Source organism: Pinus tabuliformis, chromosome 9 (assembly GCF_031772625.1).
Source record: "Pinus tabuliformis cultivar Carrire ecotype Pingquan chromosome 9, CPIR1, whole genome shotgun sequence".
NCBI lineage: Eukaryota > Viridiplantae > Streptophyta > Pinopsida > Pinales > Pinaceae > Pinus > Pinus tabuliformis.
Window position 1 is genome coordinate 764,172,215 of NC_142307.1, and position 15,768 is coordinate 764,187,982.

At 38.1% G+C, this 15,768-nt stretch overlaps 1 protein-coding gene across 2 annotated transcripts in view; it reads right to left on the minus strand.

The window, feature by feature from the left end:
* Window positions 1–916: 916 nt before the first annotated feature.
* The window catches only part of LOC149150970 (FtsJ-like methyltransferase family protein), a 62,641-nt gene continuing 47,789 nt past the window's right edge, over window positions 917–15,768 (minus strand). For both annotated transcript variants that reach the window (XM_089438936.1, XM_089438935.1), the window contains exons 5-6: window positions 1,700–1,964; window positions 917–1,606 (exon numbers count right to left, since the gene is read on the minus strand). In XM_089438936.1, coding sequence (XP_089295062.1) covers window positions 1,452–1,606; window positions 1,700–1,964 — 420 coding nt within the window. In that variant the 3' untranslated portion in view covers window positions 917–1,451. The remainder of the gene's footprint in view (window positions 1,607–1,699; window positions 1,965–15,768) is intronic.

The following is a 15,768-nucleotide window of genomic DNA, read 5'->3' on the forward strand; positions in this document are numbered from 1 at the left end:
CTTGTGGGGTTTATCCTTGGTCTTCGACCAAATATTGTGTCTCTCTTGTTCTTAGTTGTCTTCTATTGTGCGTTGGATTTACTGCTTTATCTAAAATTGCTTATTGTTACTGGGAAGATTGAATTATATTGGATATATTGATTGTTGATTGAAAGCGAATTGAAATAAGTGATTGTGTTAAGCATAGAACACTGGAAAATTAACAGCTTCTAGTTTTTGTTGAAAATTAATTATGTTGTCAAATAACATTTTTTCTGAAGTAATCAAAATAAATGATGTAACACAAAATGTTGTAGATGCACTGAACAGACAGATAGACATACACAAAAGACATTACACAACTTGTGGTACAAAAAGTATCGATTTTGATGTATCATTTTTATTTGCCATCCACCGCATCATATATTCCAGTGTTTTCTCCATATTTATGTGTCAATGTGTTTATCTGATGTTGTTGTTGCTTTATATGTTTAAAATTTTGAAATAAATGAATATATTTTGTATTTTTTAATGTTTGCGATGGTTTTCTGATTTTTGCATATTTTTTCATCAATGTTTTCAAGAAGATGTTTTCTGGACCCTCACCGATTTTTTGCCAATACCAATGTTATCAACATTGTGACAAACTACAACACAGCTTGTCAGGTTGTTTTCATGACTCTTTTCACAAGACATTAGTCTTTGCTTTGATAGAATTATAGGGTTGATTGTATTAGTGCCCACAGTAACTGCCTTTTATTGTTTCCTGAATCTTGACTCAAGGTGGTGTTGTTCCAAATAGAGAAACCCTCATCCAAAATCCATATAGAATATAGATACGCAATATACTTGGTGAGAAGGGAGAAATGCATTCAACCTTACCCATCTTGCATATTTTATACATAATAGAATCAGGAAATCACAATTTTAAAACTGATTGAAAAGTCGGGATAAAATCGAGACAAATTAAATAAAATATCAGACGATGGAAAAAACAAAAGTCAATTTTAACCCAACATAATCCCTTCAACCCAGGATATACCCATGCTCACGTAGTGTTTGTTCCTATTGATCTACTCCAAAAGACGCAATTTTTAAACTTTCATGAAAGTTTGAACCCATCTGTGTCATCCCATTGCTACATCTGTGAAGCAAGCAACTGGCATAGTTTTCAAAGCACAATTCATAGAAATGCTTTGCTAACAAAAAAAGACAGGTGAAACAGGTGAAAATTGGCAGACAATTGATGCCCGTCTCCAGAAAACCTTACTCCCACATGCATTATACTGCAAATATTTCATGCAAAATCTCAAGTACTTAACCATTCAACTCAAGACACTTTGACTTGTTGGGCGTATTGTACTTCTATGAGCAGGTAGGCAAGGAGCATATAAATGAAATGTAACTCTTCAATAATACATGGTCCTCTTTCCATGTCACTGACTTCAAAAACCTACTATCAATATCATTCATCAATTTCCTTGTGGAACACTAAAAGTTCTGTTGCGTGGAAGAGGTCGTCTAAAATCTTGACAAATCAAGTAGATCTCTCGGGAGGAAGAACGTGTTGCTTTAGGCCTTAACCAAGATATTTTTCTAAAATGTCTTTTGCAAATTTTGGGAAATCCTGCATAAATTTACAAGGAATTAAGCACAGTCACTAATGCAAATGAAAATTTATCAAAATGCACATTATTTCTAGAAATATGAGAGCAAATACCTTGGCTTTCTTCGCATTCAAGAAACTTGATGACAAGATTTCCCCGTGACTGAAGCATGCCCTCACAAGCATCACATTGCACATGACCATGTGCTGTTTCATCTTTTAAAGTACTGGATGCAATATTTGCATCTTCCAAATCGATTTCACCCAACGCCAAGGTAAGTGCACGAGTCCCCAGTTCACAGGATAAAGCTGTATCCTTTGTGTGTATTCCAGAAACTGGAGGACACATATCTGATAAAATTACTGAATAACCTTTTCCCTGCAAATATAGAAAAATTAAAACAACACTTTTAGTTCATTCGCTAATGGAATCATGAACGACATTCAGAGATTATGTGCAGTTTTGATAAGGAAGTAACGTTGAAAGGGTGATAACCTAAAAATAAAGAAAATTCATCAGTGTCAATTTCCCAAATTTGGTTTGAACTAACTACAGATTGTAAAATAAACTACCGAGTATTTGCTCAAATTTGGTCATTCTTGACTGAAGTGAAGCCTACTTTCTCTAATATCCAACCTGTCAAAAACATGTACATTCCACTACTTGCATTCATTTGCTCTTGGAATTTCCCATTCATAAATCCAAATGTCCATGTCTTACCTCTCTAGTAGGAAAACCACTGTTACTGTCCCGCCTTCATCAACTTATGGCTGAAAAACATGAGGGCAAACAGTTTGAACTTTGGTATTGCAGGATTAGCATGGTTGCAAACCTACTCAGGCATGACATGTATATCAGGATCTATTTGGCTGCTCACCCAATCTAGTAATGTTGTGGCACCAATGGCAAGTAGGAAGACGAACTGAGTCAGAAATGAGGAACACTACACTTTAGGTGGGCCAATACAATCCAACAAATGCCTTCTTGCCAAGAAAATGATCTTAATAAAGGTCATTGCATAGTAGGGGAAATCATTATGATAGTTCAACTCAAAAGCTTGCATTAGCTGTTCATAAATATCAAACAGATTAACATGGAAGAAAATCATTGCAGCTAGAAGAGGGGTGTTGGACTCCTGTACTCCTTGTTACCCCTCATAGTACATGAGAGGCTTCAGCATTTTCCAGTTGCAGTTACCAGGTACATCATGGTGGCACAAGTAACTCAGTGTTTAGATTCAGTGAGGGGTTATTTTACCTTGCATTACCCTTATGGTAATTTAAAATTTTATTTACCAACCACTTCCTCAGCTGTGGGCATGTTGTCTAAAGGAAAATGATTAGTGAAAAATGTATGTTTCTACCCCTAGAGGCTATCGTAAGTGTATTGATAGATGGATTCAAAGCAATGTTGCACGAAGCAGGGACGTTTTTTGGAAGCGAAGCGTCAGAAGCGTCATTTTCCAAAAATTTAGGAAGCGAAGCATCTCGGAAGCATCTACTATATATATATATATATATATATAGATATATATATTTGCATTTATATTAAAAAAACATCCAAAATACCAAATTAGTTGTATAAGATATGAAAACATGCATATTTGTACATAAATCAAGATAGATATGGCATCCATTGTACATCAATGATTAATTATTTGAGCATCAACCATCTAGAATCTAGATTCTTCTCCTCTTGTCTAGCCTTTGCCTCTACCTCGATTGTCTAGGGATATTAGTCAACATTGCCCAATTTTGATCAAACTGCCTAATCCAAGTCTTAAAATATGGTAGAAAAAGCTTAACATGCTTGATCAATGATTTGGACTTGATTGAAAGGTAATTTTTCGCTAAGGCCATGACAAAGGAGTTCAACAATTAACACCACCAACACTAGGGTACATATAAGGCTTGGTGCTCTTTATTAAATGCCAATCACATACCCTCATACATGATATAATCTAATGAAATGCCACAATCCCATTGATCCTGAATTCCTGAAAACTGTTAAGTCTGCTGAATTTTGAATAGGATATGAAATTCTATTTTCTCCATATGAAGTCCAATGAGGCTAGAACCACTCTCAAACATCCCGAGTCATTTCATGGTAATGTTAAAAATTTAAGCAAAAGTGACATTCTCTTTTATCTTTCATTTTCATCCTTTACTTTAAGAATTTAACATTACCATGAGGGAGCATCTAGGAAGCATCTAAGGAGATCAAGGGAGCACCTTGGGAGTGTATGGGAAGCCCCAACCCAACTTAAGTCAAAGAAAACATGTTTAAAAATTTGGAAATCGGGCCCCTGCAAAAACACACAACTCCCTCCGGATCCGCCTGCGATTTGTGCCCGAGCCTCCACGGATCCGCGGATTGGGCCCACACGGTTCCGGATTTCTAAGAATCACCTCAAAAAAGTGAAACCGCAGATCCGATTTTCAGATCCGTAGTTCCACCAAAGGATCGCCCAAGGATCCATATGGAATGTGGTTCTGGCATTGGATCCTTTGGGGGGGAGGGAGATGGGGAAGGATCGCAAAACATTGATTCTAAGACTACGGAGTTATTGTGATCGTATTTAGTGTCATTATTTTATTGGACATAAGGATCATTCATTTATATGGTTTGCCATATTTCGGGGATGGGGTGTTGATCATAGATGATTGTTAATGGTATAATTCCAGAACACGGTTCCTAGGTTTTTATCATGGTTGTGTATCTTTTGGAGATCTAGTATAAGCGCAATATATACTTTGGAGTTTCATGACATCTCCGACACTTTATTGTGATGTTGAGAATCCCCTTTCATGGAGCGCTACCCTTGATGCTCACTTCAAGGATGATTTAACTATTCGCTCATTTTTCAATAGACCACGTGGAGGCTCTCTCCTAGAGAGCTTTTGTCTTTGGGTGTTGTTTAACGTTCACATTTAGTTTGTTTGATCATTATTGGAGGGGGTTTCATTAGCGTGCTCTTATGGTTAGCACATATGTCATTGCACATTATCATTTCACAGATATTTTATCAATTAGATAGGGTTGTCCCCTCCCTTTAAGAGTTTGTCGAGTCTTTTATAACTTAGCATCATGACTTACATTATTTTATCGAAGGATTGCTTTGCCATCACATTGGATATCCCACTTATCTTTATAGAGGAGATTAGATGCACTTAAGTGGAGGAGCACTCACTTTGACCCTTTGATTTCTCTCACACATATGGATGCAACCTAAGAATGCACACTTTTATAATAATTATACTTGTTTTATTCATTTTTGGGGGAATTTTTTAGGAGAATCCATGGGAAGGATTAATTTACGGTTTATTGGACTTGTTGACTCATTCCCCTTGCTTGAGTTGAGGAGGGCATTTGAGTTTAGGGTACACTTCTTATCAGTGAAGCACGACCTTATAAGACCCTTCGAGACTCGCGAGTCTTGACAAGTCATATGTCAAAACGAGTCACTCTCATAGAACCCGCGCATAAGACCCTTACCCATGCTAACTCGCATAAGACTCGTGTTTGTTGAAGAATCTAGGGCAAAGTAGCGTAGTGATGATTCTTCGTAACTTGATAACTAATTGTGGAGTCTTTTTACTTTTCTTGTTAGCTTATGCTTCTTCTTCTTATTATTAGTGCATATGTGTGTACTTCATCAAACTGCTACCAAAGCAAAATAACAAGAACACAAATTTTGGCTCTCTGCCAGGGACAAAACCTCTCCACTCTTGAGAGGAAAACCCTTGGTAAGTTTTCTCTTATTGAAGCTTCTTATTTGAACAATTGCCAAACCTTAGACCCTTGACTAGGATATCCCCAAGCACAAGTCAAATCCTTCCTCTTTCTACACTATAACTTCTAGCACATGGACTTCTGTCTTCCAACGCTTTGATCTTCTTTCAGCACTTCGCTCTTCCTTCTATAGCAAGTAGATCTTCTAGGAGAGATACCCCTTACTTAGTGATATCCTTCACCTAAGGATATTCACTCTTTTTCTAGATCATCCGAGTTCCTTTTGATGTATGGTAGTAGGCTGAGTGTGACAGCACTGCAGCCCTAATCTTCGCACGTGTGAAGGTACTTGTTGTAGATATAGGGCTCCTTCTAACTTCACTTGAGGTCCTTCTCTCTACGCTTGGATAGGAGGCCTAGTAAGCCTAGTTTGAAGCCCAAACAATGATATATGTGAGACTGTTATATTACTGCTATTGTGACTGCAGAGATGGCTTTGTTCCTCGCACGTGTGACTGGTTTTCACCTTAAAAATAGTTCCTTTGGCTTCTTCTCCTTCACTGCACGAGAGGCTCCTCAAACCTGTCTTCTCTCCACTTTTACTCGACTATCCTTCTTCGCTAATTTCAGAGCTTGATGAAGCGTTGTATGAGGAGTGGGCAGCCTCTATTCACCTTTTATTTGTTATGCAGCTGCTTGGAGACTTCGCTGACGCTAGGAGAGGATTTGACTTGCCTTGGAGGTGTTCCCATGACCTTGTATGTTGACTTACATGATGTAACATGCCTTTAAAGGGTCTCATCATAATTACATTTTGACTTTGACTCTCTAGAAGCACTTCAAAATGTGCTTGACCTATTTTCAATTAGCAAGAAACTCATTGACAAATAATATCAAAATAATTTCTCTTTTCTTGAATAAGTACAAATATCAAAATTACATTTATGAAGACCAAACCTAGTTACATTTCCTTCAACACTCCCTCTTAACTAGGGAGGTATTCATACAACATTACAAGGTGTTTGGCAATTTTCAATCTTGAAGAATTCACATAAGAGAAATCGGATTTGCAATCCATTTGTTATAGCATCATATTCATCAGCATTGTCATAGTGCAAGGCCTTGACTAACAGCTCCATCTCTTTACGAGACCATGAGCTACAATGTTGGCGAGACCAATGATTTATAGACACCTTCATCATTGTCTCTCAAGGTACATACCCACCCGGGTGTTCTCCGAGTATGACCTTCTAGGACTATTCTTATCTTGGGTTCCCAGCCCTCAAAGAATATCGGTCCTCTTGCCTACTCTTATCTTGGATGCCCTACACATCCTCAAAGAGTACCAGATGCCAGATGATTACCTAATCCTCCCATTCTTTCTTCCCAAATGAAGACAAGAATGTTGTGTCTATCTTGTGTCTACATTTCCATTCATGGCCTTCATCTAGACTTACAATTGTTAGTCCTGGTCTAGTGCATGACCCATGAAATGGAAAACACAATTGTCACTCCTTTGTAATCAGGGGTGATTCAAAACTCCCTCTTGATCAGGGACCTATCAGAGCTCCCTCTTAACTGGGGACTCTTTCCTTCATCAACAGCTTCTTCTTTGTGGGTCCTTCAGCTGCTTGATCTCCTTCCTTTCTTGATGTCATGAAGTCTTTGTTCGAACTTCTTCTAGGTAGGGCACAATCCATTGATCACTTTCCTTCTTGGTTCGTCATGACATTGCTTTGTGGAAAGTGACTATCAAGTTTTTTCTTGTCATCTTGGCTACTCTTTTGTCATCTTGTCCATGCTTTGGAATACTCTTCTCATGGATGCTTCATTGTACTTGCTTGATTACATGTTTTGACCTAGCAGACCATCATGACTTCATCCTGATATTGTTTCAACATTGTCTTTTCTTTTGTTGGATGGCTTCATCACGACATCTCTGTAGAGTAGAATTAGTTATCTACACCTTTATATCTCCAAGTCCTTCATAGGTGTCAAGGGTCCTTTCTTCCTTTATCAGAGTTGTCCTGCCTTCTTTTGGGAGATATCTTCAAGGCATTTTGTTAGATAGTGATCATGGTTTTCTTCACATGCTTGATCTCTTTCTTCATTTTCTTTTTCTCATATAGATAGGTCAACCATCTAATGCTTCTTGTGAGATCATTCCTTCATTGCTTGTTTTCTGGACTTGTCAGTGTTTCTTCTTGCTTCTTAGTCAGCAATCTTATGCTCCTTATGTGAACATATTCTTTTGTTTGACCTTCATTGCATCGTGGTACATGCCTTCGAGCATTTTCTTGGTGAAAGAGATTTATTCATGCTTGATCATGTTATATAACTATACCCATGACTCAATAATATACAAATGATAACATGACTTAAACTTTGATGCATACATACCTCATCTTGATTCTCCTTTGATCATCCTTTGGTGTGGCCCTTCTTGCTTCATCTTAGCTTGCCTGCATATCATTCTTTTCTTGAAACCCATGAATGGGATTCCCAATGAGACATCTGCTTTGGTCCATGAACCTTCTTTTGAAGATTCCATCATAGGATCTTAAAGATCCTTGCCTTGCAAATGTTTCCTTTCTTTTGATGATGTAGGTCTTCTAAGATTCTTATTATGATCAATTTTCTTTCATCATGTATGAGGTCCTATACTAGGTATGCTTCTTCTACATGAATATCTTGAGCTATATCTGCCATGCTCCTATATTCTAGAAGATATTTCTACTTATGCATTTTTGTTCTTATCATAAATGCTACATCTTCATGAGTATCTAGAACTCTATGTACATCATGTTGCTAGATTCTAGAGGATGTTTCTAGCCATGCAATTTTAATTTATTCCTACATGCTCCTATCTACTCAAAACTTTGAAAGAAGTCTAGAAGTAAAGAGTTTGACCTAGTCATAGTAGAGATCTGGAGGATCTTCCTTCTTTTGCTTCTTTCCTTCTTCTTTCATCTCTTGAGTTTTGTGAGCTTCTTCCCTCTTTCTTTTGATGTTGTTGTCCTTTTTAACCTTAGGACAGACATTTTTGTAATTTCCATATTCTTGGCATCCAAAACATTGGATCTTGGACATGTCTTTGTTGTTTGTTCTTCATGGACCAAACTTGCCAAATTTACCCTGTCTTTTGGCCATGGTAGCAAATGCTTGCTCCTTTGATCCCACATTTTCTTTTGCCTTAAGTCTGGTTTCCTCTGTTCTACATAGACACCACATTTCACTGAGAGTGGTTGCTTCCTTCTTGGCATATATGCTACATGTGAAGTTTCCCCACTCCTCAGGTAAGCATTGAGTACTACAATTGTCATCTCTCTATCAGACATGACTTCCCCAAGCACTTGAAGTTGATCTCTCATTTCAGATATTTTCATCAAGTAGGGAGCTATTCCTTCCTTTCTTATCTTCATCTTGTATAATTCGTTCCTCAGAGATATTACTTCTTCGGTTGTGGATACCGAGAATAGCTCTACTAGCTTATCATAAATTTCTTTTGATATCTCAAACTTGGAGACATAATGAATGAGAGTCTTTGATTGATTTTATAAGAATCCTTTGAGCTCTTGTCTCATCCTTATTGTACTTGGCTAAGGCTTGAGTCTGTTCCTTAGCAGGGATAGTGATATTCCCTTTGACATGCTCTAGGAGTTCTTATCGTAAATGCTACATCTTCATGAGTATCTAGAACTCTATGTACATCATGTTGCTAGATTCTAGAGGATGTTTCTAGCCATGCAATTTTAATTTATTCCTACATGCTCCTATCTACTCAAAACTTTGAAAGAAGTCTAGAAGTAAAGAGTTTGACCTAGCCATAGTAGAGATCCGAAGGATATTCCTTCTTTTCCTTCTTCTTTCATCTCTAGAGTTTTGTGAGCTTCTTCCCTCTTTCTTTTGATGTTTTTGTCCTTTTTAATCTTAGGACAAACCCTTTTGTAATGTCCATATTCTTGGCATCTAAAACATTGGATCTTGGATATGTCTTTGTTGTTTGTTCTTTGTGAACCAAACTTGCCAAATTTACCCTTTCTTTTGGCCATGGTAGCAAATGCTTGCTCCTTTGATCCCACATCTTCTTTTGCCTTAAGTCTGGTTTCCTATGTTCTACATAAAGACCACATTTCACTGAGATTGGTTGCTTCCTTTTTGGCATATATGCTAGATGTGAAGTTTTCCCACTCCTCAGGTAGAGCATTGAGTACTACAGTTGTCATCTCTCTATCAGACATGACTTCCCAAGCTCTTGAAGTTGATCTCTCATTTCAGATATTTTCATGAAGTAGGGAGCTATTCCTTCCTTTGTTATCTCCATCTTGTATAATTCATTCCTCAGAGATATTACTTCTCCGGTTGTGGCTACCGAGAATAGCTCTACTAGCTTATCATAAATTTCTTTTGATATCTCAAGCTTGGAGACATAAGGAATGAGAGTCTTTGATTGATTCTATTAGAATCCTTTGAGCTCTTGTCTCATCCTTATTGTACTTGGCTAAAGCTTGAGTCTGTTCCTTAGCAGGGATAGCGATATTCCCTTTGACATGCCCTAGGAGTTCATTCTCCTTGAGTAGTAGATCAGTCCTCTTCTTCCATGCAAGAAAGTTATTGGTACCTACCAATTTATCACTTTCTTTGCAAAAAGACATTGATGTATATTTAGAAGGGGACATGTACTTACTTTATAGATTTTGAAATGTAATGGAATTGCTTCCTCCTTGAAGGCTTGATGGCTTGTCTTCCCTGGATCCTGATGCTCTTCAAGTTGTATGGTCCAAGTGGACTTGCTTGATGAGATTTGCTTGAAGACTTGTAGCTTGATGTAGGTCCTACTTCAATCTATTCTTCTTTGTAGGTGCCTTTATGTAAGGCTCTTCTTCTAGCTTTGTAGACCTCCTTGGTGAATGATGGATTGTAGACCCTTCTTGTCCTTGAAGTGATTGAGACTTCTAGGCTTGATGCTTCAACTTTATAGATGCTTATTTTCTTGAGTGTACTTGAGTTTCCCTTTTCCTTGATGTGTCACCTTTGCTCTGATACCATGTTGAAGAATCTAGGGCAAAGTAGTGTAGTGATGATTCTTCGTTACTTGATAACAATTTGTGGAGTCTTTTTACTTTTCTTGTTAGCTTATGCTTCTTCTTCTTATTATTAGTGCATATGTGTGTACTTCATCAAACTGCTACCAAAACAAAATAACAAGAACACAAAGTTTGGCTCTCTGCAAGGGACAAAACCCCTCCATTCTTGACAGGAAAACCCTTGGTAAGTTTTCTCTTTTTGAAGCTTCTTATTTGAACAACTGCCAAACCCTAGACCCTTGACTAGGATATCCCCAAGCACAAGTCAAATCCTTCCTCTTTCTACACTATAACTTCCAGCACATGGACTTCTGTCTTCCGACACTTTGACCTTCTTCCGGCACTTCGTTCTTCCTTCTATAGCAAGTAGATCTTCTAGGAGAGATACCCTTTACTTAGTGATATCTTCACCTAAGGATATTCACTCTTTTTCTAGATCATCAGAGTTCCTTTTGATGTATGGTAGTAGGCTGAGTGTGACAGCTCTACAGCCCTAATCTTCGCACGTGTGAGGGTACTTGCTGTAGATATAGGGCTCCTTCTAACTTCGCTTGAGGTCCTTCTCTCTACGCTTGGATAGGAGGCCTAGTAAGCCTAGTTTGAAGCCCAAACAATGATACATGTGAGACTGTTATATCACTATTGTTGTGACTGCGGAGATGGCTTTGTTCCTCGCACGTGCCACTGGTTTTCACCTTAAAAACAGTTCCTTTGACTGCGGCTTTGACTTCTTCTCCTTCACTGCACTAGAGGCTCCTCAAACTTGTCTTCTCTCCACTTTTACTCGGCTATCCTTCTTCGCTAATTTCAAAGCTTGATGATGCATTGTATGAGGAGTGGACAGCCTCTATTCACCTTTTATTCGTTATGCAGTTGCTTGGAGACTTCGTTGATGCTAGGAGAGGATTTGACTTGCCTTGGAGGTGTTCCCATGACCTTGTATGTTGACTTACATGATGTAACATGCCCTTAAAGGGTCTCATCATAATTACATTTTGACTTTGACTCTCTAGAAGCACTTCAAAATGTGCTTGACATATTTTCAATGAGCAAGAAACTCATTGACAAATAATATCAAAATAATTTCTCTTTTCTTGAATAGGCACAAATATCAAAATTACATTTATGAAGATCAAACCTAGTTACATTTCCTTCAACAGTGTTGACTTGACTTGCATATGACTCGTATCAAACTCATATAAGACTCGTCCCTGGGAACAAATTTCGAATTTTTTTATTTTTATTTTTATTTTTTCCGATTTTTTTCTGTATTCTGCCGAGTCTTATATGAGTCTTATACGAGTTGTTCTCGATTCTTATATGAGTCGACGAGTCTTATACAAGTACGATTCATGCAACATTCCTTCTTATGATGCTAAAGAGGGTGCACCACTTGTTTGGGCTCATATTCATTGAGATGTATACATGTGACCACTTTATTACTATTTTATGCATTATTGACCACATCTACTCAAATCAGTTGAGAAATATTGTTTGTTTATGCATTCCTAGATTAGATCTAGGGTTTTTGCTCAGATATTATTATTTCTTATTGGAGTTTTGAGCCAAAGAACATTATAGAAACAAGGTTCCTCCACTTATAATTGTTGTTGAAGGAATACATAGTAATCTCTTGGTATAGTTGTTTTATTGCTATTGGTGCTTTGTGGATGTTTAATTGTACTGCACTCCTAGATGGATTTCTTCCATATCTTTATGCTCTCTTGTGCTAAGGAGGTTATCTTGATGATTTCTATGGATGCTAAATCGGGTAATACAACTCTCTTTATTTGGTACTTTCCATTGGATATTTTTATGTTGATGTATGTTCCTCTATGTTTGATTGCATGCATGAATAAACAATCCTTGATAAATGCAAAACCAATAGTTTTTGGAGATCATCTTCACTAGTGATCTCACTTGTTAATTTTCTTAAGCATAGGACAGGAAGGAAAGATTGGATTTGAACTTAAAATCTGTAATTTTTCCATCATTATTTCTTCATTAAGACATACTCCCATTAGTCCTCCATGTTAATTTGTCCACTTCTCTATGCTATATCACTTACTTTAGCCCAATTCAATTCCTCAATAAGCAATCTTTTCAATAACAATTACTTCTTCCAGTAATCTACAGCAATTGAAGATAGAAAAGTAAACACAATGACAATAAGAGACAATCAAGAGCATTAACAAGAGACACCAATTTGGTCAAAGACCAGGGTAAAACGCCACAAGGGGAAAAACCCTTTGAAAATTCTTCTTCTATTATATTGTCTTCAAATGTTTAGCAGAGAGTACAATGAGTCAAATCCATAAACAAGAGTCAAATTCAAGGATTTGACTTATCCAACAAATCAACCATCCAAGATCCAATAAGCTAATGATGAAAAAGTCAAATCTGGTCAACTGTCATAAAGTTTGGAAATTTGGTCAACAGCAGCCAACGTGCCCTAACCAATCCACAATTTTGTGGTCAAAGTGCTCCAACCATACTCAATCAAAGGTAAAACAGTGCAACCTCAAGTGTTGGTCAAATAGAAGCAAAAACAATCCAAAATCATGCAGTCAAACCCAATCAACAGAGAGAGATCCTGCGGTCAACGCAGGTCAAAGTGCTCCAATCACCTCGGTTTCTATGCCAAATAATGAGGCATAGTGAGACAAAGATACCCCAGAAAAATCGAACAAGAAAGATGCCAAATGACCCTTGGTCAACACTGGTCAAAGTGTAGACGAACTTCAGATTTTCGGCCACCTGAAATTGTCATTCCTCCTACTCACACGTGTGAATAAAATATTTGCCTTAGACCTGTACGAACCAAATCAGATTGAGAGAGAGAAGATGAGATAATTTTTTTGATGTCCAAATGAGGTTGAGGTCACTTGTATTTATATGTGTTGGAGGAGGGGTCATTTAGCTTCTAAGCCAACTTGAACAAATGTGCCATTGTGGGCTTGATTTCAAAAGTACACTTGTCCTTATCCAAATTCAATGCTTCAAAGGTCAATTTTGGTCCTCATGGAAAGAGAAATCTAGTCCAATGATTGGAATTTGTCACTAAGTTGCCAAATTAACACTCCCTCTCAGCTAGTGAGAAATTCCAACTGCATCATGTGATCATCACAAATATCTCATCATCAAATCATGTTCCATCTCTAATCATCTCAACTCAACTCTATCTGTTGAAACATTCTTGAATCTAAAGAAGAAGAATCATAGGGGAGCTACAACTACCACCCTCTATCGAGCAATAGGCGAGATACAACTTACCAAGCAAGGATCACAACCATCCCATTGTGCAATCAATGGGTGAGATACCACTTGCTATAAGAGGTAAGGATCACATCCATCCTATTGCCTACCAATCTTCCCAGCAATGACCCTTAAGAGTCATGTGGTAGAACACCTGCATCATAATCCGAGCTTAGGTGAGATACCTGATTTACCAAAGGGATCACACGCCCCAAGCCTCCTCAACCCATTGGCCAGATGGGGAGGGACAATCCCAACAAGCCCGGCTTGTGGGTATGATGCCAACTGGGGTATACTCTACTAGACCAAGATAGGGGGAGATACCCAACTTGTCATAAAGGACAAGGATCACACACACCCTATGGGTGACAATAGGGGAGATACCCAACCTACTATAAGAGTAGGGATCACACACACCTATTCTCCAGAGATCCCTCAACCCTAGGAGCTCTCAATACTCCATTCCCACCTTGGGAGCTCTACCAAGGGGGAAGATCTATGCTTAGTGTTCTTTATCAGTGAAGACCCTTATCCAAAGGGGTCAAATCCATCAGTCCAAGTTGTTCTCTAAAGACCAAGAACTTCCCTTTTGGCAAAGTCTTCATGAGAATATCTGCTATTTGCTCATCTGTCGATATGTGGTGGAGTCTCACAGCTTCTCTCTGCACCATGTCTCGAATGTAATGATACTTGATCTCTATATGCTTGGACTTGTATGAAATACGACATTTTTATTAATTTGGCAGCTCAGTGACAAATTCCAACCATGGGACTAGATTCCTCTTTTCAAGAGGACCAATTTTGACTATTGAAGCACTCATTTTGGTTAAGGGAAAGTGTACTTATGAAGAAAAGCCCACATATGCACATTTGACAAGTCGGCCCTAACAACAAATTGGACACCCTTGGAAACCTAGAAATACAAGTGACCTCAAGCTCATTTGGACATCACCAAGCATATTCTTCTTCTCTTCTTCATTGATTGGTTTGCACAGGTTTTGTTGAGAATTCAATAGGGCAATGAATATGTTAATTCTCTTTAACTTGATAACTGTTTGTGTTTCCTTTTTCTTTATTAGCTTTGTTCCTTGTTATTATAACATTAGATACATCAAACAGCGACCAAAACAATAAGAACAGTGACATAGTATATAGTATATAGTCTGCAAGCCAGGGCTAAAACCCCTCCTCTTGAGGGGAAAATCCTTAAATCTCTTCTCTTCTTATAGATCCTTCAATTGACGAATACCAAAACAATAAGAACAGTGACATAGTATATAGTCTGCAAGCCAGGGCCAAAACCCCTCCTCTTGAGGGGAAAACCCTTAAATCTCTTCTCTTCTTATAGATCTTTCAATTGACGAATACCATGACCTAGTGACTCAGACAAATACCCTCCAAGATCAAGATTGACTCGGCTCCTACTGCAAGAACTCCGACCTCCTACTACAAATCTGAAATTTTGACTGCCCAACAACTGTTACAACCACTGTTGCCCCACTAGAAGACTTTGATCTTCTTCTTAGAGCCTCTTCTTCCCTTCGCTTGCCTTTCCTTGAGACTTAGGGCTAGAGATATACCCTAAGTGACCTTCGCTTGACTTCTTTCTTCTCCTCCTTCCAAGATCGAACTAGAGATGACCCTTGTGCAGAAACCCTAGCTTCGTCTTGCAAGTGGGAGAGAGAACTAGCCCAAACACTTTGACTTCCTTCAACCTCCTCTTCGTCCTCTCCTTCAACCTTTTCTTCGTCCTCTTCTTCGCATAAAATGAGAGATGAGTGAGTGATCCTTTGGAGGATGACTTCCTCCCTTTATATAGGCCTCTTCAAGGGTAGACGTAGCTCTTCATTTAGGCCGACTTGATCTTGGAGGGCATTTCGACACTTAAATGACAAAAATAATTTTTCTTTACAAGATGCAATGTTACCATTGGGGTCTTCAATATATGACAATGACTCTTAAACCTAGGACAAACCCTAGAATCACTCAATGGGTACTTGACTTATAAAATAAAAGAACTTGAGCATGAAACCCATGCTCCAATAATAATAATTTCTTTTCATTTTATAATTTACAAGAATACATTTCATACTTATGAAGACCGAACC